This window comes from Theobroma cacao, chromosome 2 (assembly GCF_053813885.1).
Source record: "Theobroma cacao isolate CCN51 chromosome 2, ASM5381388v1, whole genome shotgun sequence".
Taxonomy (NCBI): Eukaryota; Viridiplantae; Streptophyta; class Magnoliopsida; order Malvales; family Malvaceae; genus Theobroma; species Theobroma cacao.
This window is the reverse complement of record NC_142640.1, coordinates 4,104,561-4,132,197: the sequence shown is the minus strand read 5'-3', so window position 1 is coordinate 4,132,197 and position 27,637 is coordinate 4,104,561. Positions and strand designations below refer to the sequence as shown.

Genomic DNA, 27,637 nt, shown 5'->3' with positions numbered 1-27,637 from the left:
AGTTTTTTTAATATAATTTGAATCTAAAAAACATTGTTGAGCACAACTTTCTTAAAAAAATATTATCAATTTTTTTTATTTACATATTATATAAAATTATTATTTATTATAAATTTTTTGATTGTTAATAATTAAATTCAATATATTAATTTTAAAAATTTTAACTTTGATTTTTCTTCATCTTTTAACCCCTAAACAAAAATTGATTAGATTTGTCTTGAGCTTAGATTTAAGGGGTTAAGGGAGCCCTCCTAGTGTTTCACTCCTACAAACCATGGTTACCAAAACAGTCCTTGTAAAGCACTCATGGGATCTTTCGGGTGGCTTGAAAATATTAGAAAATGGGGGAGTTGTGCTGAGATAGAAATAGAGTTTTCAAGCTTTATAAGAGTAGAAAAAATGGAGAGGATTTTGGCTAAGGCTCTCGAATCATTAAGTAGCAAGAATGGCCGAAGGGTTGAAGCTTTCCACCATGGGGGAATTCTTCCAAGCTCATCCTCAGCAGGCGGAGGGAGTGGGGGTTAATTTTTTTAAAAATTTTATAATTTTTTTTTATTTTTGAAAAAAATTTATAATTTTTTTTTATTTTTTTAAAAAATTTATAATTTGATCCCTACAAACACTAAATTTCTTATTTTCATCCCCTTAAATATAAAATTCTGACTCTATTACTTTGCTAATGGCTGCCATGGTTCCCCTTTTCATCTTCTAATCCACATTATATTCAATTGAAGTTTTCAAATATTCTTATATTGGCCCAACGTGACTCCATGTGTAAGTCATTAGAACTGCATGGCCGGCCACTCATTATCCATTTATCATTTAAAGTTCAAATCTACACATTTGATATTCATTTAACTTAAACATGGTTTAATTGCATGTAGGCTCTCCAGCTTTTCCTATAACTTCATTTACTTCCACAAGAATCCTTCCTATCCTAAAATTATTGGACTTGTAAATTCTTCAGTCTTCCGTTTTGACCCAACCTACTTCTACAAAAAGCGTTCAGTAATATTTTAATATTTTATTCGATCATCATTAATAAAATAATATTATTTTAATTCTATATTAATTTTTATATGATTTATCTTTAAATTTCAATAATATCATAGATCTGCAATGTACGGAATGTTACATTTAGTATTTTTATTTTTAAAAGAAACAGAAATACCGCGAGTAAGTAACAGGGAGGGGGAGGGGAGAAGTGGAGAAGGAAATCCAACGGTGCAAAACACGTCGGCCTCCATTCCTCAGTCCTCTCTCTTCCTTTTCTACTCGTTGGTTGTTGATTTGGGACTTCAATTCGCTCTTCAACCTCGTCCGTCGTCAAATTCAGCGCTTACCTTTCCCCACTCGCAGATTCCCGCCTATTTATAAACCCCTCTCCCTTTCAAATGTTACTCCAATCGCAATCCCATTTCCTTTCTACTTCCCCCAAAGCCCACCCTTTCTCTCACTCCTCCTCCTCCTCTTCTCTCCTTACCAGAAAAAGCTACTTCCTCTCGTTTCCTTCCTTCAAAACCCCCCGAATTTGTCTCCAAACAAAAGCCATGATTTCCAACTCTAAACTCTCTAACCACACCGAGTCTTTATCACTAAACGACGCCCAACTCGACCGTTTTGCCGAGGTCGGCAACTACCTTGCTGATGCCGCCGGCGAAGTGATTCGCAAGTACTTTCGGAAGAAATTCGAGATTCTTGATAAAGAAGATTTGAGTAAGTCTTCTAAGAATTTTGCTTACTCAAATTTTATAAAAAGGCAAATACTCCTTACGTTGTATTCGTCTACTGCAGGTCCAGTGACAATTGCAGACCAAGCAGCTGAGGAATCTATGGTTTCGATTATATTGGAGAATTTTCCGTCCCATGCAATGTGAGTTTTGAGTCCTTGTACTATCGTTTCAGTGTTGGATTTCCATTTGGAGTGATAAAAGTTTTGTTCTTTTATTTTCTGTTGCTGAAATTATCAGAATTGTAATTGTAGTTACGGAGAGGAAAACGGCTGGAGATGTAAAGAGAATTCTGCAGATTATGTTTGGGTTTTAGATCCAATAGATGGCACAAAAAGTTTCATTACTGGTATCTTTTTGTTTCTATTTTTATTCAAAGCATTATGTTAGTTTTATGTTTCTATTTTCCGAAAGTGACATCATACTTGTCATTTTTCAGGAAAACCAGTCTTTGGTACTCTTATTGCTTTGCTACACAAAAGTAGACCAGTAAGTTATACTTATACCCCTGTACTACTCTTCCGCTTGTGCTAGTAGTTGTTAAAAGGTAAAGTGGTTGCTTTCCTTTAGTTCCCATGAGAGAGCAATCTTAGCATGCTCAGTACTTTTTGTTATCCTCATTAGCAATGAAAAGTCCCTGTCATCATGACAAAACCAGTTTTGCAATATTGTCCTATGAGCCTGCACAAAGCTGAGAGTGAGTCGATTTTGGTCTTACCAGTAGGCATAAATATGTTGCCCTCTTCATCTATTTTTTTCCAGATTCTTGGTATAATTGATCAGCCTGTTCTTAGAGAAAGATGGATTGGAATAAGTGGAAGGAAAAGTACATTGAATGGACAAGAAGTGGCTACACGAACTTGTACAGAACTGTCACGAGCATATTTGTATGTTATCCTTGTCTTTGACTAGTTCTTTCTTAACAAAGTTGCATTCCAAGGTTTATATGATAGAGTTTTCTGGCAAAACTGAGTCTCTGAGTTTCACTTTTGACATGGTGTGTGTGAGGTGGTGGGAGGGGGATACAGGGAGGCTGAGGTTAGTACTAAACAGCTCTCAAATCTAATGACTGGAAGGTAAATGGTTGAAGATTTCATCTGAAAATTGAAAAGGTTGGGGGTTGTGATACAAGCAGTAGACCATATGATCTCAATTTAAAGTAGTTTGGCCTTTAATGCCAGAGTAACAACTACATGCACACAAGTCCTGTTTATAGCAGTGAGCTGATATCTGTTTACCTTGCTTTCTCTTAACTTTTTAACCTTTTATTTATTTGTTTAGGTACACCACAAGTCCACATCTGTTCAGCGGAGATGCTGAAGAGGCATTTGCCCGTGTTAAAGATAAGGTTGTATATTTCTATTTAAAATGGATTTTGATAAGGTGTTGTGTAAATTTATCCATTATTTGATACAAGATAAATCACAAAAGGACTCCTGTCCTGTGATATATTCATTTGATGATTATGATGTCCTGCCTTTAAAACCTATGCAATTTCTACTCATATGCCATCAGAAAATTTCATAATGTACAAGATAATCAAGAGGAAAAGCCTAGGTATTAAGAATGAAATCTAATATACAAAATTGAAGACTTTGAAGAATCAGGTTCTTTTGGTTTGGTTTCCAATTTTCTTACCACACAACTGCAAATACCAATACTTTCCTTTCATTTTTACATCATGCTGTGATGTTGCATGTTGGCATATACAAAAGTTGTTTTATGGATGCTCAGACTTGGTTGTTAGATCGACTTCTGTATTTTCAAAAAATTTAGTAATATTCATCATTATTGATCTTTCTTTCCTTTTTTTTTTCTCTTTATGGGCTCAGATATGTTCGTTTATCCTAGTTCAGTAGTTCTCAGTGTGTTTCCTTTTTGTCTTTTCCCATTTTCAACAGGTGAAGTTGCCATTATATGGCTGTGACTGCTATGCTTATGCCCTCTTGGCCTCTGGTTATGTAGATCTTGTCATTGAGTCTGGTCTTCGGGTATGCCTTTCTGTTTTGTTGGTGTACAGAGTAAATGCCATGAAAGTTAAAAGATAAGGGACTGTCATTTGCAATCTAATTATGGATGGCGTGTTTTGTTGTCAAGAAGACCACATCACTAATTCACCTTATATTAGCATAATATGTTTTTCTAATTAAGATTGTAACCTCTTTGTCAGCCATACGATTTCCTTGCACTTGTACCTGTTATAGAGGGTGCTGGTGGTGTTATAACTGACTGGAAAGGACAGCAGCTTGACTGGAAAGCTTCTTCAGGTTCACGTGCAACAAGTATGCCCATGCTGTTGGAAATTCATTTTTTCTTTTTTGAATCAAGTAGTTAAAGTTAAAGCTAATATGTTCTGAATTTTGCTGGCACAATATTGTTGATTTAGCTCTTTTTGCTCATCTTCTAGGCTTTAATGTAGTGGCAGCTGGAGACAAACAGATTCACCGTCAAGCTTTAGATGTTCTGCAGTGGCGGTGAAGGATTTTTTATGATGCGTTTTAACTCTTTACTTCCTTAAAGATGGTAAATTTCTCGAGCTCCTCTATTTGAGTTCGGGCATCATTTTGAGATCAAATGGCCCAAGGAACCAGCTAATGAGATGAAATGAAAGAAGCTAGTGACTAAAAATAAATAAGTGGGACTCCATTTTCTTATGTTGTATATCAGAACTATCTTTATTTATTGGATACTATAACCTTTGTTTCTCTAGATGTGTAAGGTTACTATAAATCCAAAATAAGAATGGGATTGAGGCCAGCTGTGACAGTTTTGGCTTTATCATCATTACCGCTCAAAGGAAAATAATTCAGTACTGTTGCCTTTCTATCATTTATCTCATCAATGGGACGCCATCGAGTTCCCATTCAAACTTAAATTGAACAGTCGCTCTGCAACCGCCCATATTCTCCACAAGAAAACTTTCCATATGCTTGAATGAATCCAAGAAAGTTTACTTGTATTTTGTTAAGGAAAGCAGTGTCAGAATCCCACCTTTTTCTGAGAAAAATGATATGGTGCGAGAAAAATCCTTGACTGCCCAATTAGTGCAGCTCTCAGTCTCATTAATTACTACAATGTTAGTAACAATAACTGAAAAAGAAAAACCCAATTTTCACCAATCTCCTCCATTTTCATCTCCCTCTTCTTCCTCAAATCTCCAGTTACTATCATATCTAGCCATGCCTGTGCGGAATCAAAACGGAGTTGTAATGGGTTTTCCGGCAGATTACTTCGAGACACCACCACGTTACGAAGAACCCACCATCACTACTGCCGCAGAGCGGCCGTTGCCATGCAACAATGCTGATGAAAAGCCACATCCATGTGTCAAATGGCTCATTCTCACTCTCTTTGTAATCACCATGATTTTCTTCATGCTTGCTTTCTCTGGCTTCTACTTAACGTATCAGAATAAGGCTCCATATATACGGATAGAATCTATCACTCCTTCCAATATTAATGCCTCTCCCAACACCACCATCTCCTCTAACTGGCGTCTAACTTTCTCTGTAGACAACCCTAACAAGTTCGCTTCCATTCATTACAAGAAGATTCAGGTTTCGGTTTTCTACAAGGACAAACATCTCTCTTCCGGAAACGTGGATTACTTTTATCAGGATGAGAAGGAAGAAGGACGCATGAACGTGGATATCCTTGGGTTGGTAATGAACATGGAAAAAGAGAAAATGAATGAGGCATATGAGATGGTGGTTTCATTGAAGCTGGACGCTGTGGTTTGGTTTGAAACAAAATTTATGAAAAATCATTGGCAACTGTTGGAAGCCAATTGCGGAGATGTTAAAGTCCGGCCATCGATGAACCTAACCTTGGATGGATCCGGTCGCTGTAATACTAATCTCCAGTGACGAGACTAATAAGCTTTTCATCTGTGTATGTTTAATTACTTTCCATTGCTTTCTCTGTTAATCTCGAGGTTATCATGCAAGCAAACTTAGAATTGTTAAAAGGATTTTTGAGGTGTTAATATGGCAACTAGCTTGCTTCTCTTTTTAATTTGTCAGATTCTTTGAGCCCATTATGTTGATGAAATCAATATTCTTAATTAGAGTTTAGTTAGTCAACTTTTGTCGGGGATAGAAAACGAATGAAGATTAAAATTTGTAGTCAATATTCAATATTTTTATTTTATTTTTATTTAAATTTAAAATATTAAATATAAAATTATAATGTATAAAATATAAATAGTTAAATACCATATATAAGATTTTGCAAAATAGTTAACTATATAAATAGTTAAATAATATAAATAGAAATGAGAAAAATTGTGAATTATAAAGAAGAAAATAAAGTAAAGAGAAAAAGAAAAAGAGTTGTTTGAGTAGAGTTTATGAGGTTATTTAATTATATTTTATCTATACTAATCATTAAATAAAAAAATTATTTGGAGAAAATTATTAAAAATATATACATAATAAATACACTATCCTCCTATCCTTTGATTAGTCAACAGTTTCAACTCAGATTGTTGTCTGTGTGTATCTGAATCTGATAACATATATGAATATATTCTTAATTGAATCGGCCAAATTTGTGTTCGGATGACTATCTGATATCTTTGGCTAGCTGTAGAATGTATGTTCTTCACTATAATATATGTTAGCATGGCACAAGTGATGAAAGACTTGTAAAAATGGATAGTTTAAATTATTCAATATTGATATCTTCATTACCTGTCGAGTTTAAATTTTTTTTTGGACGTGCTTGGAGCTAAGATGATATGGCAATGGCACCCCACTCCCCCAAAATAGAAGATAATTCACTGTATTATTACTGTTTGAGGGAATACATCATGTGAGCAGGTTGACAGTCCTGCAAAGCCAAGGGTGGCTAAAAATGGGTCTATTTATTACAAGCATTTCTAAGAAGCCAGAGTCCATCAGAGCAGAGCTTGGCTTCAGAAGCTCTCTCTGCCTCAAGCCTTGAAGGGAAAGAGGGAGAGAAAGAGAGGAATTGTTGTTGACATTGACCATGTCTAAAGCTTGTAAACCTTTGTTTTGTTGGCAGTGGCTAAAAATGGAGCCAGGAGCAACAAATGCTCAACAACAGAAAAAATCTTTCTCCACAAACATTGCCTCATAATTTGGCAAGGCGAAGTCCATCTCTGCTGTCAATTCCTTTTCCTCCACTGATATTCGAGGAAACAAAGTAACGAACTCCGGTTTCCAGATATAACAGCATTACCCTTATTTTTCAAAGATCCTTTGTTGGTTCATTTTTCTGAACATCCCTCTCATCCAGGAGGGATGGAGATAGAAAAGAAACCAAAAACATATCAAACCAATCTTTTTCTATCTTCCCTTTTGTCATCGTCGCCATCATTGTCATCGTCGCCATCGATGGCTATCCTCCTGGTGCTCCTCTACACCTTCATCTCTTGCCCCACCATTTTTGCCTTGTCCAGCTCCGGTCCCTTCACTCCCCAAGATAACATCCTCATTGATTGTGGTACCAACTCTCCAGCCACACTCCCTGATGGAAGAGTCTTCAAAACTGACCAACAAGCCTCTCAGTTCTTGAAAACCAAGGAAGGTGTTCAAGTATCTGTTCCCTCTGCTGATGTTCCTTCACCTTTATATCTAACCGCGAGGGTTTTTGTTCAAGAAGCCACCTATACATTCCAGTTATCACGACCTGGTTTTCATTGGGTGCGTCTCCATTTCTTTCCAATAAAAGCTAGCCAGTTTGATCTTCAACAATCAACATTCTCTGTCTCCGCAGATAAGTATGTTCTCCTTCACAACTTCAAGGTTGACAATAACACTACACCCATCCTCAAGGAGTACCTTCTTAACATGAATGATCCTACATTAACCCTCAAGTTTACTCCTATGAAGAATTCAGTGGCTTTCATAAATGCCATTGAGGTTGTTTCAGCCCCGGATAGCTTGATTGCCGATGAAGGCACTTCCCTTTTCCCCGTTAACAACTTCGCTGGTTTGTCCAAGTACAGTTACCAAGTCGTGTACAGGCTTAACATGGGAGGACCTCTGATCACCTCGCAGAATGACACGCTAGGTCGGACTTGGACACCTGACACCGATTATCTCCAAGACAAAAAATTTGCTAAGAACGCCTCTGCTGCCACAACTACTATCAAATACCCTGGGACTTTGACACCACTCATTGCACCAGCAACAGTTTATTCATCTCTTATTCAGATGGCTGATGCAAAAACAGTGAGACCAAACTTCAATGTCACATGGCAGTTAGAAGTGGATACAGCATTTGATTACATGATTCGGATGCATTTTTGTGACATTGTTAGCAAGGCACTCAATGACCTCTATTTCAATGTATACATTAATGGTAAAATGGCCATTTCTGGATTGGACTTGTCCAGCCTGACTGGTGGGTTGGCTGTTCCATACTACAAAGATATTGTGGTGAATGCTTCCCTCTTCACCAATGGACTAACAGTTCAGATTGGTCCATTGAATCAGGATACGGGTTTGACTAATGCAATTCTTAATGGCTTGGAGGTCTTGAAAATAAGCAACTCAGTTGATAGTTTGGATGGGGAATTTGGTGTTGACGGAAGGACGGGCATTGGCAATAAGGGCACAGTGGCTGCAGTCGGGTTTGCCATGATGTTTGGTGCCTTTGTGGGTCTTGGTGCAATGGTTATTAAATGGAAGAGGAGACCCCAAGATTGGCAAAAGAGGAATAGCTTTTCTTCATGGCTCCTCCCACTCCATGCTGGAGACACTAGCTTCTTGAGCAAGACCTCTGTTGGTTCTCACAAAAGCAACTTTTACTCATCAACCCTGGGCTTAGGCCGTTATTTCTCTCTGTCAGAGTTGCAAGAAGCAACCAAGAACTTCGATTCAAGTGCTATAATTGGTGTTGGTGGATTTGGCAATGTCTATCTGGGTGTGATTGACGATGGGAGCAAAGTTGCTGTCAAGAGAGGGAACCCACAATCTGAACAAGGTATCACAGAGTTCCAGACAGAAATCCAGATGTTGTCAAAGCTAAGGCATAGGCACTTGGTGTCACTGATTGGTTACTGTGATGAGAACAATGAAATGATCCTGGTCTATGAGTACATGTCCAATGGACCTTTCAGGGATCACCTATATGGAAAAGAGTTGCCACCAATATCATGGAAGCAGAGGCTGGAGATTTGTATTGGAGCTGCTCGTGGACTTCACTACCTTCACACCGGTACTGCACAAGGGATTATTCATCGTGATGTAAAGACCACCAATATTTTGCTTGATGATGCCTTTGTTGCCAAGGTTGCTGATTTTGGGCTGTCAAAAGACACACCCATGGGACAGAATCATGTTAGTACTGCAGTGAAAGGCAGCTTTGGGTACTTGGACCCTGAGTACTTCAGGAGGCAGCAATTGACAGAAAAATCAGATGTGTACTCATTTGGGGTGGTTCTGCTTGAAACCTTGTGTGCAAGGCCTGCCATTAACCCACAATTGCCAAGAGAGCAGGTTAACTTAGCTGAATGGGCAATGCAGTGGAAGAGGAAGGGCTTACTTGAAAAGATCATTGATCCCCATCTTGTCGGTGCCATCAGTCCTGAATCAATGAAGAAGTTTGCTGAGGCTGCGGAGAAGTGCTTGGCAGAATATGGTGTGGACAGGCCTACAATGGGAGATGTTTTGTGGAACTTGGAGTATGCCTTGCAGCTGCAAGAAGCATTCACAGAAGGAAAATCAGAGGATGAGACCAAGTCATCAACCACTGCCGCTGCCTCCCCTTCCATTGTGGTTCCATCCAGCAGTTCTCCATCTGAAAACAACCGCCCAGTCTCTCATCCAGAGGACAACAAGGGTCCAGCTAAAGTTCAGGCCATGGATGACCACTCAGGAACTGCAATGTTTGCACAATTTCAAGGGCTAAATGGTAGGTAAAAACTGGGACATAACTACCATTTCAAGAAGCCTTGGGGCAGGCGTTTCTTTTCTGCCATAAAAAAAAAAAAGTGCAAATGCTATATGTAACGATTATTTCATCTAAGCTCTCTCTGGCTCACCTCTCTTTCATTCATTCTTGTGTGGGGAGTACTCAATTTCGTAGACAAAGAGACTTCTACCAAAAAAAAAATACAGTATCATGATTATTGTACTGGTGTCAGATTCAAACATGCATGCAGTACCATTAATCTTATGTGTCAATTAAATTACTATCATATGAAACATTAGCAGTTAGCAATTTTGTATAATGCTTTAGCATAGTGGTGTAAGTTCGTATTCAATTTACCAACAGTTTCAATGAGAATTGGTTCCAGCTGCAAAATTGTGTCAATAATTAGTTGGTATGACACCAGACAGATAATGCCAATTTTACATTTTCAATTGCACTGCCTAAGTTTTCTGGGTAAACAAATCCAGCTTTAAACCTCCAAAACAACCCTTTTCTTCTTACTTGTTGAAGGGTATAGTCTTCTGTTCAGGCTAATAACCATGTTGACATTGAATCTTAACTGCGGTGAAAACTGAAATCAGACAACCAAAGCTAGCATTAGAGTCTCTTGCCTGTGAACATTAATGTTCATTTAAAAAGGATGAGTGTTTCTTTATTAAAACCGAATGAATCGAGTTAAAAAAAAAAAATTGGTTAAAACAGTTAGATTAGTTCGATTTATTAATTCAAAAATAAATATAATTATAGAAATTAATTTGATTGGTCTGAAAATTTTTCTTTGATTAATTATCAAATTAACCATTTTGTGTCCAAACTGTCTATAAGTTATAACATATATATATAATAATATAAACATATTATAACAATATTCTTTTTATATGATAATAATATAAAAAAATTTGATTAATTGGATTATTAATCAATTTAATTCAATTAATTAAAATTTTAATTTGGATTGATTCGGTTAATTCATTTTAAAATGCAGGACTGAGATGATCATGGCTCATGACACCAAACGTTTCTGAGCATTCCACTGTACGGCTGGAAAACAATAATGCAGAAATCTCCTTCAAAATCTTTGCTTTGTGATTAAAATAAGATGGGAACCAAAAATGAAAAGAAAAGAGCTATGGCCTAAGGGCGGTGGATTCTATTTTTAGGTAATGGGCATGTTTCGTTTCTTTTTCACCATATCTGATCAGATTCAGGCCTTTTAAAAGGACATAAAAGCCTCAAAATAAATTAGGAATCTAAATACATAAAGGACCCAATATGAATTCTTACCTTTGAACTTTCAGTTTTGAATCAATTGTCAGCCATTGACACAGGTCCCAACACTAGGCATTTTGAGGCAAACAAATTGCAGTAATATTCATTCTCCACCATCACCATTAAAGGAGAAAATGGGCATGGGTAATCTTAATTCTCCACCACCATTTTAAATTAATATAATGAAATTGGTGGGCGTTATTAGAAAGTAGGAAATGAAAAGGGTGAGAGAGATGCCTTAAAACCTTTTGAATGAACAAGAGGAAGTTTAGATAAGGATGTGGCTGTCTGTGCTGTCAACTTGATTCTATCTTTTTGGCCTGAAATGCAAAGCAATCCATATTTGTAGAATCCTAAATTTCTACACCCCATGACGTGTGAGCTCTTATCCCCCATTACCATAACTTTGACATAAAGTCCCCAGCAATTGACATTGTTTCTTCTGTCTCAACAACCTACTCTCTCACATTATCCGGTATGGAGGATCAAACTGAAAAGAGGGCTTTCGACATGGGAGCCTTGAGGAGCAACCTTCCCCAAAAGTAAGGATTTGATTTGGTTTGTGGCTAATCATGTTGTTTCTATCATTAGAAAACAAAAACAAATTAAAATGTTTGATGATTCAACATGATGGGTAACGTTTGTTGTTCAGCAGGCGAGGGTTGTCGAGGTATTACTCGGGAAAAGCAAGATCATTCGCGTGCATTGCAGATGTTCGTTGCGTCGAGGATCTCAAGAAACAAGAACATCCCGACGCGAAGAAAAGGAAGAAGTATTCAAATAAGAAGGAGATGCAGCTTTACACTCCTTATCCATGTCGTAGAGTATCCAGTTGCACTCATTGCGCTGCGCCTTGCATTGGCGTGTAAATATACCTGCTATCCGATTGTGAACATGAATTCAATTTACTTTAATCAAAAACAAAGAGAGAGTTTTCAGTTTCGCATTATATCCATCTGCAGAATGCAAGAATTGCATAATAATAGTAATAATTAAGAATTACCTTTCTTCTTGACGTGACCAACATGCCTTCATGCCTGGTGAATATGGCAATGCATTACATTCATTGCTTCAGGCTGAGAGTCATATGGAATCATCCCTGACGCATGCCAAAGAACCATGATCGGCCACCTGTAGAAAGAAGTTCATAGTTTCTAGCTATCAGAGGAAGCAGCTCCCATTTAGTTCCAACATTGATTTCATTTCACATTGATGTTCAAAGAATTCTGAATAGTCGCAGCGTTACAACCCTCTGTTAATCTAAAACTAGGAGGAATACACATTGTTGCTACGCTTGTAAACCACAAAAGGGGAATGGACGTAACAATTAGTAACATCTAACCAAAGCAACATACTATAGACTCTGTCCTAACATAATAACAATTATGGCCTCCAAAAGAATCACCATTTTAACCTAATGATACAAAATCAGAGGTAAGATGCTGTCCACAAGCAAGATGATGTCAAACCTATTACAACCTTTTCTTCTTGGTGAGTGATTCCCAATCATCAGATATCATGAGTTCATCATCCTCATCATCAACATCAAGCTTTTCGAGTTGATTGTGATTTCGAGTTTCATCAGAAAGGCCTGAATGATCTGGAGTGGTGCCTTTCGAAACCTCAGACAATTTTCTTTTCGTCCCAGTAGCAATTTCAGTCACCTCTGAAATTTCCTGAATTGTAACGTCCTTCTTGGCCTCCAGACTCTCCTCTGCTGGTAAAGCATTGGATGTACTTTCACCATTTCCAATAGGCTTATTCTTGTCCTTATCAACAGGAGGTTCAACCCATCCAGAGAGAAGCATTCCATCAGGTTCCTTCTCCTCATCAAATTCTTCCCTGCGAGAATAAAGAGTAAATTTTATAAATCACTCTTAATATTTGAGGACGAATGCCCAAATGCAGGATAACAATTGATGCAACTTCCATTGACAATACAAGCATCATGTATAAAATTTACAAGCTGGCCATATGACACTCACACAAAAGCAAATTAGAGAAGGCATTCAGAAGCAAATAAAGTACATATAAAACCACCAACTTTGAGATCAGCCCGTACTCATCATGACTTAATAGTCTAATTATATGAGTAATGTCAAGAATCAGTAGAGAAAAAAAAAACAACCTTATTAATTGACATGCAATCACCAAAACAGATTATTTTAGCTAAATAAATTCTGTGATTTTTCATGTTTTAACCAGGGAGTAAGATACATATGCCAGGAGCAAAAGATGTAACCACTATACACACAAGTACACCACAGAAAAAAGAGAGGCAAAAAAGAGAAATTAATTTGATGAAGCCAGTCTAACATTCATCAGATATTTTTAAAGAGCCTTCTAGGGACAAAACAGAACAGGATTTTTAAATTTTTTCATTCAGATAATCAAGGAAAAGACAAACCTATGCTTGATATTGATATTGCGTGAGAACTCCTGCTGAAGATCCTCGACAGTAAGCACAGTCCCACTAGTAACTGGAGAAGGCAGCTCGGATAAGGCCTGTGAAGAGAAATAAATCACAATCATCGCACTTCTTTTGTGCCGAAGTGTAAAAGAAAAACACCTGTAATTTCAAGATTTTGAACCCAGAAGTAATTGATTGTAGAAAGGCAGCAAATTTATATTGAAATATTTTATTTAAAAGCGAGGATAGGGGGAAAAATTTACTTTCTCAAGGTTTGCAGCATAAATTGCTACCATATCCTCTTCAAGATCTTCACCAACTTCATAAAGAATACTTGCCCCTTGCATAATTAGTGGAAAGTTCATGCCAAGTTTGGCTTTAACAATCTTTTCAACGAAATCCCGCAGCTTAGAACGATGAGTATTAACCTCAAGTGATAGAGGTGTCTGTTTTCAAGATATTACACGTACGTAAGTGTGATTTGAAACATTTACAAAGGAAATTCCATTCAAACAAGCATTTTAGATATACCTCTGAACAAACATAGCAAGACTTGTTAGGTTCATAGGGTTCCACAGGCATAAGAAGCATCTTTCTTGAAGGATGTTCTAGACAATATGTCATCCTGCATGAGCATCCAAAACAGATTAGAACTGAAATACAGCATAATTATCATAAAAAAGTAATTTGCACTCATGACGGATTAAGATGAGAAGTATAATTTTGAACAATGACAATGACCGCTATATATTACTTTGTACTAAAATGAACACAATAACATACACTCAGTACTTACGACAAAACTGAACTACATAATTACTTCGTATTTAAATCAAAAAAATATTCACAAGAAAACAAATTGAATAGAAAAAAAAGAAACTGAACTAGACCTGTAATTGTTGCTATCCTTTATTAAAACCTTAATTGCTTCAATCACGATCAACCCAGCTATGATAGCATTTGTTGTTGCAACAGCATGCACGATATTACCAGCAATACCTTTAGCTTCGAAAAGACTATGTAAAGGAATCCCAAAAGAAGAAGCACGAATATTTGCAGCAGCAGTAACAAATTCCACAGCCAATTGATCATCTTTATCAAAAGTCAGGTTCCCTATTTCCTGTCAAATGGTAAAATAAATCAGTCTAACTTGGTAGGAAGAGATGATCATTTAGTTTTTCAAAAGCAAGAGATCAACATTGACCTTTTCCCTCTTCAAGAAAAATAATCTCAAAGCCTCAAGGAAAACTCTTGAATTTTCTCCAAGGCTCCATACATCCTGAGGATTTTTCAAGCCCAGAGATGCCATGGCAGAGACGTCATCAGTTACACAACCTTTTTCCATGTTTCCATTCTGTTCAGATAGTTTCTCGGGCAGGACATCCTTACTATATATAGGCCGTGGTTTGTTACGGTTTTTCCACGTTTCTTCATTAGACAGAGCCACTTCTATGTTATGACCAAACACATGATCATATATTCTTCTTCCATATTCTTCGATATCTTCATCTTTTCTATATTCAAATACATCTGAATGTTCTGAAGAATTTGCAGCATCATTAGAGTGCACATTCAAATCATTTTCTAGATTCTTGTCCCCAAACAACTTTGCAAAAAGCAGGTCCTTTGCCCACACAATACAATGAACAAACTACAAACCAAACAATATGATTAGAAATTGTGGCATAGCAGTTTCATGGCAAACAACAAATAGATTTAATCATTATAGTTCTAGCAACTACTGGTTGCTGAAAGCCAATAAAAGCAAATGAAATCCCACCCTACCCCCACCCAAATAAAAATCTCTCAGCTCAATGAATGATTACCTTCGATGGAGTGCTTGTAATTGTACATACAGGATAAGTCTTTGGGGCAGGTTTTGGCTGACATTCATAGCATTCTGTTTTTCCCTTCAAATGTACAGTGACCTGCATCCAAGATAATTATAATCATACAAAATGGTCATCATCAGAACCATTCAGACAAATTAATAACATAACACTGAAACCAAGCAAAACAAAGAAGGGGAGTAACACCAGAAATATAATTTTATAATGTGTATAAGAGATAGAGAGGACTTGACAAGCAATAACACGAAAGTTCAAGTTTTTGAACTCAAATAACAAACAATTTTAGTAGTCAAACATAGCCATGAACTCTAAGGAACTCTAACCTTCAGAACCTTAAGCAATCATAAGATTAAGTTACTAAACAAGTACAAAGAGAAACAAAAGCAAATACATGCACATGTTAAACTAGAAGTAAAGGAACATTTTACCTTTTTTTTACTGAATTAAATTGCTTAATGCACTGCATGAACTTTTACTCTAGTCAAATTTGAAGTTCAGACCAAGAAAACCGGTAACTTTTTTCGCCAATGGAGAAAAAAGCAACCCATAAACTTTCAATCATATTTCAAAGATGTATCCCAGCATTGATAATATTTGTGTAGGACCCATTTGCTAAAAAATTTTATGAAGCCTTCAATAGCACTTGCCAAGAGAAACAAGCTCCGTCCAAACAGAAACTTAAGATGCTACGGGAATAAGGTAGAAAAGGTCACCTGTTCTAGGAGTGAGTTCCTTCAATAAGTAATTCTTCGCATAAAATAATGGAACTTCAGATTATTGGTTATACAGCATGTAAGATCAAAATAAATTTATTGGATTCATACTCGCACAAACTAAGAAAAATTAGATGAAGCCTGACCATGAGCAATCCACACATGCAACCTAGTTGCAAGATGAGAATAAAAAGATTATTGCTAAAAGACATGTAAAAACCTAAATTACCTGTCCCAAGAACCCTGTGGTCCCACTTTCAACCAATGGTACGTCAGCTGCCAGGCAAAGACGGTTCACATGGCGCCTTGCATCTAAATTATCCAGCCCATTCAGAACAACATCAAACTCTTTAAAGAAATCCACATTGAAGCGAGACTCCTTAACATTTGCATGGTATGGTGTAATGCTTATATTGGGCCTGACTCTTAAGACTGCATCTCGAGCGACCTGATCAAAATATTGATGAAATATAAATCATCAACTTATAATTTCCAATGCAAGCTAACAAAGAAAAATGCTTTTAAATGTACTTGCCTTGGCCTTAGACTGCCCAACATGGGATTGTCGGAACAAAAATTGTCTATTCAGGTTGCTGACTTCTATAGTGTCCATGTCAATCTACAAGCAGATAAATATAATTGCATGAATAAATAATTTCCAAAATAAAATACCAAATACTTAAGCCAGTAAATTAGATGCAAGCAATCCAAAAACAAAATACCAGCTCAAACCCCACATGATCAACTTCACTTCCAACACATAGTAACTAACATATTTTAATAATAGTAAAAAACAAATGAAACAAAAATTTTTACATCCATCAAATTTCCAAGTAAAATGATGATACCCAGGTACCATCCTTAGCACCACCTCCACCTATAGGATTGATACACCGGTAACTAGCACCCAAAACATCAGTAACTTATTATCAGCACTTAGCACAATTTTAGAACAATGCATCTAACTTTTGTATCATCATAACCAACCCCATCCCTAAACTGCTATGACCAATTCACGCCACTACAAAAATCAACCATTAGCATTGCTTCCAATCAAGCCAAACTAAAGACAACATCGTACTACCACCACTCAAAACTTCCACTATCTCCCCAGACAACGGCCATTTTGACAATATGCTTTCCAAGCATGATAACCTCTGTGCTGCTACCAATTTCACTGTCCTATAAAATGCACAAAAGCACCATAAGTTCCACCTTCAGTTTCAACATTACCACTACAAATCAATTGCATGAAAACCACCCGAATCTATTGTCGAACTGATTTTGCCCATGCCACCTAAAACATGCATCCAAAAATCTCCGGTAAACAAACTAAACCTCGAGGACAGATCACTGTCATCGCCCATAGAGACAGCAAAAAATCACTTTGCAACATTTTAGGATTAGCATCTCACTAATTAGTGTCACATTTCAGACATACTGCCGTTTCTATAAATACCATAAACAAAGGTAAATAAAAACTTAAGACCCATGAAAATTAAATAATTCCCCGTGAATTTTTCTACAAACTAATTTCTGCCAATATCAAACAAAATTATGCACCCTAAGTCTTTAAAAAAAGAGTTTAACGTAAAAACTTAATTACACTGTTTAAACCCTAGCGCCAACTCCAGTTAAACAAAGAATTTAAAAAAGCAAAAACAAAAACATAATAAATGAGTAGAACACAGAAGAAAAAAAACCCTACTCGTCAGTAAATAATGGGTAAAGTAAAAGCTGGGAAAAAATAAAACCCATTTTTAAGAAATATTAAACAGAAAGTTTATTGACTTACAATATGAATATCTTGAAACCCAGAAAGAGCAAGAGTCTTGAGAAGCTCACAACCAATCCCACCAGCCCCAACCATAAGCACTTTCGCCCCCTACCATTAAAAAAGGAAAAATAAAAGTTAAATTATACTTAAACTAACTGTTCATATTTCTCATAATTTTGCCTCTCTTTTTTTTTGGAATAATTATTTCGTACCTTTATGGCGGATAACTGTTCTTGTGAAGCCATTTCTGGAGTCAAGCCAGAGAGAGCAAGAAGAATAATAAGAAGAGAGAAGCAGAGAAGAGTGAAATGAAAGACGAATTTTCTTCTTTCTCTTATTTTTTATAGAGATTAAGAGAGAGAGAGAGAGGTTTTTCCGGGGTTTGTAGGGAATCGAACACGGGACGTGAAACAACGGCTAAGGGAATCTAAATGGCCGTGATTAGGAAAGGGCGGCTGAAGGAGCGCCAAAGGTAGAATAAAAAACGTAAAAAAAAAAAAAAAGACAAAATCAACTTAAATTTAAAAAAATAAAATTATTAACAATTATAAAAAATAAAAAATAAAAACCTCCCCCTATTACTTTCTCTCTCTCTCACTGAGACCGAGAGTTTTCAAGTGGCTTGGCTTGGCCCCCGGCGAACAATTTGAGGCTTGAGCTCTGTGGATTTCGGTGGTGTTTGGAAATACTGTTTAGTTTACCCCTATTGTGAACAGAAGCAGACAATGCCTGTGTTTGGATATGCATATCAAAGTATCTTGTTTTGGGCTTTAACCGAGTCCTTCAATTATTATTTAGAGTAGTTGAAGGAAGACTGAGAAAGTCGGAAGTCTTTGTTGCTTTAATGGTGTACAAATGTCCAGCTCAATCATTTGACCAAATTTTATTTTTTTTAAATAAAAAAAATAAAGCCAATGTTTTGAAATATCATATTCCCCCTTCTCCATTGCATGCTAAATTTGATTTCTAATCACTTTTTTAATATATTTAATGTATGTATTTTATTTTTATAATTACCGACAATATTATAAAAATACAAAATATTTTAGGTAGTGTTTGATATTGAGAATGTGATACACATTCTTAATATTTAATTAATGGTACAACTATCTTAATTTTGTATTAACTTATGCAAAAGTAGTAGTACTACTTTCTTTAAAAAAGTACTTATTGCCTCACATTAATATAATTTTCTTTTTTCTAAATATGATTATGATTGAAAATTATTGACATCCTAGACTTATTTACTAAACTTTACCTAAGCAGCAACTTAAAAAGAAAATTAGTTATGGAGTCAATAATTAAGTCAACTTTGGAACCAATTGACTATAAATATAAGTTATACTTATGTTTTGGTATAATACAATGAAATTATGTGATATGTATATTTTGATTACCGATTAAGGTATAACACTTTGCTCAATTAGTACGTGACACATATAATTAAGATCAATTTGGTTGATTGAATCATTATCAAATATGATCAAAATACATAGAAATGAAAATCTACGAGTTTAGATGAAATTTTTTTACTGTATTGAAATGCAGATAAAGTAAAAATATATATTTTTCATTGTCTAACTGAGTCATTGCTTGAGAAAATGCTACGAAGAGACTAACGAAATTCCTTGCACTTTCCGGGAAGTGTTGCTTTAACTTCAGCTAAAATTATATATTTTCTGCACGGTAAACCAGAGATAGAAAATATAATCAAATAATGAACCTTGGCCTTCAAGGATAGTGGTAATGTTTATTGTGTCAATTTTGAATCAATTGCAACTCAATAATTTTAAAATTTTAAAATTAAATACTTAAATGAAGTTATTTTTATTAAAATTAAGAAGATGAGGTCTTTCATTGAAATTAAAAGAAGAATAGCAAATGAAAAAAGAAAATTAATAAGCAATAGAGATAATTAAATATATATTATCTTAGTTGATTGGGAATATAATAAATAATTGAAAATTAATAGTATCGTAGGAATTGAGAAGTAATGAAAAATTGAGATTTATTAAGCACATAATTAGAGAATTGAGAGAATATATCACTTTATTAATTATTTTAATTTTTACATATTTTTGATGAAAAATGAGATAAATAGTTAAAAATTAATAGAGATATAAAAGTGAGAAAATAGATATTTATTAGGTGGATATTTTATTAATTATTTTAATTATTATATATTTTTAATATAATTAATATTATTATTATTATAAAATTATAAGACTTATGAAAATTTGTGTTAAAACAGTGGTTTTACCCGAAAGTTGGTATTGTTTTGAATTGATCATTTAAGTAAATATTAAACACAATGTTTTTAAAAAATTTTAATTATTTAAAAAATTAAATTAATATTTTTCAATTGCATTCAATAAAAACCATGTAATTTTTTAAGCTATCACTTCATCTCATCATCATCTCTAACTAGGATCTTATTCAAGTCATTCCGCAACTACTTCAACGTCAATGGGATGTTAAAAAGCAGCATATTTTCAGCTAAGGAAATACTTTAACTAACTACATGGCTAATAAGGGTTTCGACACAATTAATGATTATGTGTTTTATGATGTTCATCATTTGATATTTGAAGTTTTCTAATAAATGATATGTTGGAAATATGTTTTTCTTATTTGATTGTAATTTAATAAATTTTGATTCTTAGAAAAAAAAATCATGTAGTTTTATTATGAGTCAAATATCATATAACTAACGATTTACTAATTGTTATTAATAAAATATCACTTATCATTTTATATGCACGTAATTCTAATATGCAGAGTGAAAAATATCAAATGACCCTATCATCGTATCATATTATATTAACATGATATATCATCATTCATTATAATATGTCAACATGTCACATTAATATTATGTAACATAAAATACAAGTTACATTTTAACTAAAAAAACTTTTAGTATAAATGTTTATTTGATTTAAAATAAAAATATAAAATTTTGATTGAATATGATAAAAAATAAAATTTTTTAAAAAATATTATATCTAAATATTATGATAAAAATATACTTTAACAATTTACTAGAAAAAAAACAGCTACTGTACTAATTTTTTTATTAACTAAATTGGAAAACCTTATTTTATTTTTATCTAACTTTAATACCGATTGACAGTTTATATAACCTAAAATAAACTATATATCTAATCTAATAAATTAAAAATATAATATTTTATATAATTCGAAGCAAAGAATTTAAATTCCAACTTAAAATTTTGTTATTCAAGAAACGAGTATTGATTAGGAAATGAGGGGAAACTATGGGATGTGAATGTGTATTGGGTCGTATTCCAGGCATCAAACAATCAGCCTTATGGGTTATGGCACGCATTCGTGGGACCAGTTAACGCGTGATATATTAAATCTTGGTTTTCTACGCCCACATCTTGCTTTTTGTTTCTAGGCTCACCACATGGTGCTTTCGTATTGGTCCACGTCATAATGCCTGGAGCGGAACTTATTTACCGAATTTTGTTACGCCACCTGTACATATCATACACTTTCTATCTCCGAGGCGGATGCACACAAGTTTTCACCCTTTTATAATCAAGCTGAAAAGAGTAAATTAAAAAATAAAAGAGAAAAGTCTACGGAACATGGCAGCAGGCTTCTCTGCTTCTCTCACACACTTCCTCTCCCGCTCGGCTGTTGAGGCAGAGGAAGGCTGAAAGGCTGCGACTAAAAGCGGACGTTGTTTCATTGTTGTTTATTTCTTCAGTTCGAGCAGCAAAAAAATGTGAGTGCTTTTATTTTAATCTCTGCTCTAATTTGCCTAATTTAGGGCATGAAACTCTGATTCTAGAGTTTTATCTGTTTAATATTTTGAAGATTATTCCTCTTATTCTTCTTATGTTTCTCTCTTAGCAGCAGCGTTCACTTTCAATTAAGTGATTGAATGGAGTCTCCCCTGCCGGTTTTGCGAACAAATTACGGAGGCTCAAAAGGTATTTACATGCATTCCGTTATATTTGTACGTTCTTAATCTGTTTATTTCTTTGCCTAGAAAGTCAAATTTCTTTTGAATTTGTTAGTTGTTTCTTTCAATTGTGTAAACAGCAAAAATATAAAATGGGGACAAAAATGAATTTATATTTAATAGTTGGTTACTTTGGCTTTCGTTTTTCGGAGTTTTACACTTTATTGTGTTTTGATAACAGAGTTCTATTCTAAAGGTTGTAAAAGGACGAAAATATCGCGTGATTCAAAAGATGATGACAGCGTGGCCACTCCTGGAAAACCACGGCATGAAACTGTCTCTCCAAATGTTGTCGATTACTCTGACCCATGTGCAGTCTCCAGTATGCTTGAAACCTTTAATACCGGTGGTAAATACGGAAGTGTTACAAAAGATTTAGAGGCCCTTATCTCTAGGAATATGCAATTGGTAAGTAAGGTGCTTGCTTTGCATCCTTGTCTTTCCAATGTGTTAGCGGATGTGGAAAAGAGCCCAAGGAAAGAGGCTTCACAGTTGCCAAGTCGACAACTTGCCCATTTGTCACGGACAAATTTTATTGACTTGGAAGACGAGTCTGCTGAAAGTGGCATCACATCAATGGCGTCACCTGTAGTAATTCTGGATTCGGATGATGAAGACAGCAGAAGTCGGAGGCCTCTACATCCTGTTCAGGAAATTGTACTGAGGAAGCCATCTGGGATATTACTCTCTAAGGAGATACCGGTATGTTGTTGTGCTCATTTAAATTTTTGGTTGTGTGTTTGAAGAAGGAGATAGGGATATAAAATGATAAAGCACTCTCTCTTTGTGTGTACTTGAGTGTGTTTTGAGTACTATGGTAGTGGGCTTCAAATGCTAAATTGTATGTTTCACGTTTTTTATTAATATTTTGATCCAATCTTAATTTGATTGGTGTGATCGGTGTATTTCAGGTTGGGGAGCCTAATGTATCTCAGGTTAGGGAGTCCATGGGAAACAGAATTTACAAAGAAGAAAAAGTTAGTCTAACCTGCGAAATTGGTATCAAGAAGGATAAAGGTGTTTATGTTGGTGTTGAAGAGGATGTTGATACTCAAACTGAGGCTGCAGATGATGGTTTGGGAGATATTTGGCAGGAGATGTCAATGGCATTAGAGTTTTCCAAGGTATTTTACACTGCTCATCAAGAGTAATTGGTGGATATCCTTTATCCTTTTATTATTATTATATCATCTTTACTTTATTTTGAATTGGCAATGAACATGCCTTTTTTAGATGTAGATTGTGTCAAGCCTTATTCTTTCTCTGTTTTGGGTTAACAACTGTGCAAACGCCTGAAGTAGTAGTTTTTGAATTCTTTTCTGAAGCTATAGAGATGACGAATTACTCATGGTTTGGGGTTTTGTGTTTTGATATGTTAGTCTGGTCTTTGGTCTCATTCAGACTGTGTTGGATCTTGTGCATTTAGATTGAAAGATGAAAAGAACACACAGAGCAAAACATCCAATGGCAAAGATTTCATAAGCAGATGATTTTGCTTGATGAAATTAGTACATTATCTAACTTTGCTCTTGCTTGATATCACTTATTAGTATATATAGACATGAAAGATTTTTTTTTTTTTTGGAATTTTCCTTTTGTTATTTTCTTTTTGAGTTACCTATTTGCACTATGTTCTGATTCTAAACATCTTGGTCTTGTTCTTTTTCGTGTAAAATCGTCATCCCTATTTCTGGTTGTGTCAGTAGGAAACAACCTCTGACATTGTTGTTTCTATTATTTAGGTCAATTTTTTTGGGTCTGCTACTTGCTTTTGACCTTCATGGAGAATTAGAAAACTCTTGTTTTATGTACTGGAATTAGTTGAAATTTTATAATTATTGAACTATAGGCAATTAGTTATCCCCTAGCAAGTATTCCAATATTCATTATGACTTATGATGCTTTTGGTAGGATGGTTTTGAGGATCCATCATCAAGTGAACGCATGTCAGAAGATGAGGAGGATTGTGATCATTCTTTTGTCTTGAAGGATGATCTTGGTTATGTTTGTCGCATTTGCGGGGTAATCGAGAGAGGAATTGAGACTATAATTGACATCCAGTATAACAAGGTAAGTCATTCTTCTGATCATTCATCTCAATCTTATGCTATTGAGCAGTATAATTGTCCAACATGGTGCTACAAATTAAGTTTTAAATATCTGTGATTTGATTCTATCTTTATATGCTTGACCTCGGTATAAAAATTTGGAAGAGCAGGATATAGTCAATAGTCAGTAGGATGAACTGAACTGAAGGTAGTGTGCATACTTAATTTGTAGAGGGACCCTGTTGTCGGGCAAAAGTTGCCAAAAGAGTAACCTTTTTTGCCTGCTGTACCTTCAGTGCTTTTTCCCAAGCTACTTACTGCATGCAGACATACATGCAATACATTCAGAAATAGATATATATTGAGCTTATATAGTAATGAAAGCAGATTTTAATATAGCTTACACCAACGTTTAGGTAGCACCACCTTTATGTCATCCTGGATGTGCTGAGATAGTTGTGCATGTGTTTCACGTGTTTTAGTGATTTCATTAGTTGGCCATGAGTTTTTCTCTGTAAAACTTAGCTCAGGCATCAGTGGCACCAACAAAATGTTTCAAGTTTTATTGAACTTAACTGGGATAAAAGCAAAAGGGTCAACCGAAGTTGAGTATTGGTATAGAATGCTTGAAGTAAAGACAGCACAGCCAATTTATTATGGTTCTCTTTTTCTAGTAACATTTTTTTTTTTTGGTTTTGGAAATGTGGTTGTTTTAGATGAGCCAACAATCTAGCAAACCTGGCTCAGTTTTCTCTTCTATCTCCTTGAAGTGATCTTTGAAGCTATTTAGTAAGTGAGTGGCTTGCTTCTAAGAATACTTTGGCTGAGATCTTCTGTTTTACTGTAAAGACCAGTCTATAGCATGGATCTTTATCCATGTAAGACTCAGTAGACCTGCTAATATAAGGTCAACTGGGTCTATTAGTTGGGGTGGAAAATGAGGTCAAACTAAGGCATTTTGATTCTATTGTCACATTTGGAGGGGCCTTGTGTTGCCTCATTTAGTTTTCATCTTATTAGTACATGCACACATTCAGATTTGGGTTGATTTAATGGTTATGGCAGTGTTGCTGTTATATGCATTAAATAACACAGGCTCAGGTTTTCTTTTCTCGAAATTGTGTTTGTCTGTTCAGGTTTGGTTAAATCCAACTAATTGGCCTTATCAGCATGTTTCCTGGCTGAAAAATTCATTGTCTGATATTTTTACATTTTAACTTTTCAATTGATCCAGGTCAAAAGGAGTACACATACTTATGCATTAGAGCCACGGAATGCCAAAAATAGAGAGTCAACTGAAACCGTTGGAGTGAATTTTTCTGAAGATGATTTAACAGTAACGGACATATCTGCTCATCCGAGGCATTTGAAGCAGATGAAACCTCACCAACTAGAAGGTTTTAATTTTCTTCTGAGCAATTTGGTGACAGATAACCCTGGGGGTTGCATCTTGGCCCATGCGCCTGGATCCGGAAAGACATTCATGATAATCAGCTTCATGCAGAGTTTTCTAGCCAAATATCCACATGCTAAGCCACTAGTTGTGCTTCCAAAAGGTATCTTGGCTACATGGAAAAAGGAGTTTGAAACATGGCAAGTAGAGGATATGCCACTGCTTGATTTCTACACTGTGAAAGCAGATACCAGGTTGCAGCAATTGGATGTCTTAAAAAAGTGGGTTGAGTGCAAGAGTATCCTTTTTCTCGGATACAAACAATTCTCTACAATTATTTGTGATGGTGGATTTAGCCAGACCTCAATTTCCTGCCAAGAGATACTCTTACGAGCACCGTCAATTCTAATTTTGGATGAAGGGCATACACCAAGGAATGAGAACACTGATGTGTTGCAATCTCTTGCAAAAGTGCAAACCGCTCGAAAAGTTGTACTTTCTGGAACCCTCTATCAGAATCATGTGAAAGAGGTATTTAACATATTAAACCTAGTTCGACCAAAGTTTCTTCGGTTGGACACTTCCAAATCAGTAATTAAGAAGATAATGAGCAAGGTTCATATATCAGGAGTCAGGAAGCAGTTGAAAGCTGGAGCAGATGCAGCTTTTTATGATTTGGTGGAGCACACACTGCAGAAGGATGAAAATTTTGAGAGGAAAGTCTCAGTAATACATGATCTACGTGAGATGACCAGCAAAGTCCTTCATTACTACAAAGGAGATTTCTTGGATGAGCTTCCTGGTCTTGTTGATTTCACTGTAGTACTCGGTCTTAGTCCCAGACAGAAGGATGAAGTTCAGAAGTTAAAAAGGTTTCAAAGGAAGTTCAAAATTTCATCTGTTGGTAGTGCTGTTTATCTACATCCAAAACTGAATTCTTTCTCTGAGAATTCCGTCATGACAGATGATAAGATGGATGACTTGTTGGACAAATTAGATGTCAAAGAGGGAGTCAAAGCAAAATTTTTTCTTAATATGATAAATTTGTGTGAGTCAGCTGGTGAGAAGCTCCTTGTTTTTAGTCAGTATCTCATACCCTTGAAATTTTTGGAGAGATTGTGTGTGAAAATGAAGGGCTGGCATCCAGGAATTGAGATTTTTTCTATCTCGGGTGAATCAAGCTCTGACCATCGAGAGTTGTCTATGGAGCGCTTCAACAACTCTCCTGATGCTAAAGTTTTCTTTGGATCTATTAAGGCTTGTGGAGAGGGAATTTCTTTGGTGGGGGCATCCCGAGTTATAATCTTGGATGTTCATCTTAATCCATCTGTGACCCGCCAAGCTGTTGGCCGTGCATTTCGTCCTGGTCAGAAGAAGAAAGTGTATGCATATAGACTGATTGCTGGTGAATCTCCTGAAGAGGAGGATCATAGTACTTGTTTCAAGAAGGAATTAATTGCAAAGATGTGGTTTGAGTGGAACAAGTATTGTGGCAACCGAGATTTTGAAATGGAGACTGTTGATGTGAATGAGTGCAATGATCTGTTTCTGGAAAGTCCTTTGTTGAGGGAAGATATTAAGATTCTGTACAAAAGGTTAGTCTTTTTATTCAACATCATTCTGATTTATTTTCTCTTAGTTCTTGCATTCCAACTTCTATTCTCTGTATTTTTCAGGTAGATGCTGGGACCATAGAGCTGAGACTGACATGGGCACAATAAGTATTGGGCTTTTTCCTTGTTTGGCACAAGTAATTTCTTGCTTCTTTATGTAGCCATTCAGTCCTTGGTTATGTTTCTTGGTTGATATACTTTTGAAAGCTGTGTAGGCTCATTGCTTGAAAGCAGTGTTAGGTAAATTTGATGGTAAAGAAATGAGAATGACCTATTTTTGACAGCAGTCAGTGGCTTTTCCGTTTCTTTGAGCCTAGGAGGCCTTAGAACATATCCATAACGAAGCCAGGAATCATCAACTAGATGCTTACTTTAGTGCATGACAGTTTTTTGAACTACTTTTGTAAAGCTGCAAGTCTTTGTGCAAGCAGTTTTCTATGACTGTTTATAGAACCATCCTCACCTCTGATGCAGGCCTGTGTAAATGCTACTTTGAATTTAACGAGATGAAAATTGTAAATTGTGCTTTCCGAACGTTCTGGTTGACCAAAGGTTCTTTCTAATTCCATATAGTAGATATTTTACAGGGAATTTTCAGTTTTTTGGGTTCCCTTGTGATATTATCATGCAGTTGCTTCTTTGAATGCATGCTTTCACCTGTTCCCTCCGGTGTTACATGCTATATATTAAGGAACTGATTTAATCAAGGGATGACTGCAGTTGGTTTTTGGGTGTCTGATGAGGTACTAGGGAAGCTTGTAATGTGTCTAATTAAATTACATTAGAGTATGTATTTTGTAACAAACTACTATAATATAAGATTGCAATGTAATCAATGGATGTAATGTGATTGCAGTTTAAAATTAATGCAATTAGTTTGTATTACACTCTGCAATGTTATTAAAAATATGTATTTAAATTTGTTATTTTGTTAAAAA

General features: G+C 35.6%; 5 protein-coding genes and 1 long non-coding RNA gene across 10 annotated transcripts; 5 read left to right on the top strand and 1 right to left on the bottom strand.

Annotated features, from left to right (window-relative positions):
- The first annotated feature begins 1,158 nt into the window (after positions 1–1,158).
- On the top strand, positions 1,159–4,514 carry IMPL2 (inositol monophosphatase family protein). Its single transcript, XM_007042041.3, has 9 exons — positions 1,159–1,716; positions 1,795–1,873; positions 1,985–2,079; positions 2,170–2,219; positions 2,493–2,617; positions 3,012–3,078; positions 3,632–3,721; positions 3,901–4,012; positions 4,138–4,514. The coding sequence occupies exons 1-9, from the start codon at positions 1,395–1,397 to the stop codon at positions 4,206–4,208; spliced, it is 1,011 nt and encodes a 336-aa protein (XP_007042103.1). The 5' UTR covers positions 1,159–1,394; the 3' UTR covers positions 4,209–4,514.
- A 117-nt stretch (positions 4,515–4,631) lies between these two features.
- On the top strand, positions 4,632–5,658 carry LOC148763938 (uncharacterized). Its single transcript, XM_088803178.1, has one exon. It carries the CDS (start codon positions 4,742–4,744, stop codon positions 5,594–5,596), a length of 855 nt encoding a protein of 284 aa, XP_088659304.1. The 5' UTR covers positions 4,632–4,741; the 3' UTR covers positions 5,597–5,658.
- A 1,336-nt stretch (positions 5,659–6,994) lies between these two features.
- LOC18607731 (putative receptor-like protein kinase At4g39110) lies at positions 6,995–9,909 on the top strand. Its single transcript, XM_018115389.2, has one exon. It carries the CDS (start codon positions 6,995–6,997, stop codon positions 9,617–9,619), a length of 2,625 nt encoding a protein of 874 aa, XP_017970878.2. The 3' UTR covers positions 9,620–9,909.
- A 1,304-nt stretch (positions 9,910–11,213) lies between these two features.
- LOC18607730 (uncharacterized) lies at positions 11,214–11,850 on the top strand. Of its 2 annotated transcripts, none has more exons than XR_001926658.2 (2): positions 11,214–11,443; positions 11,557–11,850. It is a non-coding gene; the product is annotated as an uncharacterized LOC18607730 (long non-coding RNA). The 2 variants fall into 2 exon arrangements; XR_001926657.2 differs by having other exon boundaries at positions 11,554–11,850.
- A 231-nt stretch (positions 11,851–12,081) lies between these two features.
- SAE2 (SUMO-activating enzyme 2) lies at positions 12,082–18,172 on the bottom strand. The gene is made up of 11 exons (XM_007042035.3): positions 17,864–18,172; positions 17,670–17,759; positions 16,410–16,493; positions 16,104–16,322; positions 15,138–15,239; positions 14,516–14,962; positions 14,202–14,431; positions 13,843–13,936; positions 13,575–13,757; positions 13,309–13,406; positions 12,082–12,743 (listed from the first exon to the last, which is right to left on the bottom strand). The coding sequence occupies exons 1-11, from the start codon at positions 17,894–17,896 to the stop codon at positions 12,374–12,376; spliced, it is 1,950 nt and encodes a 649-aa protein (XP_007042097.1). The 5' UTR covers positions 17,897–18,172; the 3' UTR covers positions 12,082–12,373.
- A 3,063-nt stretch (positions 18,173–21,235) lies between these two features.
- On the top strand, positions 21,236–27,250 carry DRD1 (SNF2 domain-containing protein / helicase domain-containing protein). 4 transcript variants are annotated; one of them, XM_007042033.3, is made up of 7 exons: positions 21,236–21,405; positions 21,537–21,613; positions 21,842–22,347; positions 22,557–22,769; positions 23,557–23,715; positions 24,928–26,681; positions 26,763–27,250. In XM_007042033.3, the coding sequence occupies exons 2-7, from the start codon at positions 21,565–21,567 to the stop codon at positions 26,764–26,766; spliced, it is 2,685 nt and encodes an 894-aa protein (XP_007042095.1). In that variant the 5' UTR covers positions 21,236–21,405; positions 21,537–21,564; the 3' UTR covers positions 26,767–27,250. The 4 variants fall into 4 exon arrangements, with proteins under 4 accessions (XP_007042095.1, XP_007042093.1, XP_017971834.1 ...); XM_007042031.3 differs by having other exon boundaries at positions 21,827–22,347; XM_018116345.2 differs by having other exon boundaries at positions 21,534–21,613.
- Positions 27,251–27,637: the final 387 nt, after the last annotated feature.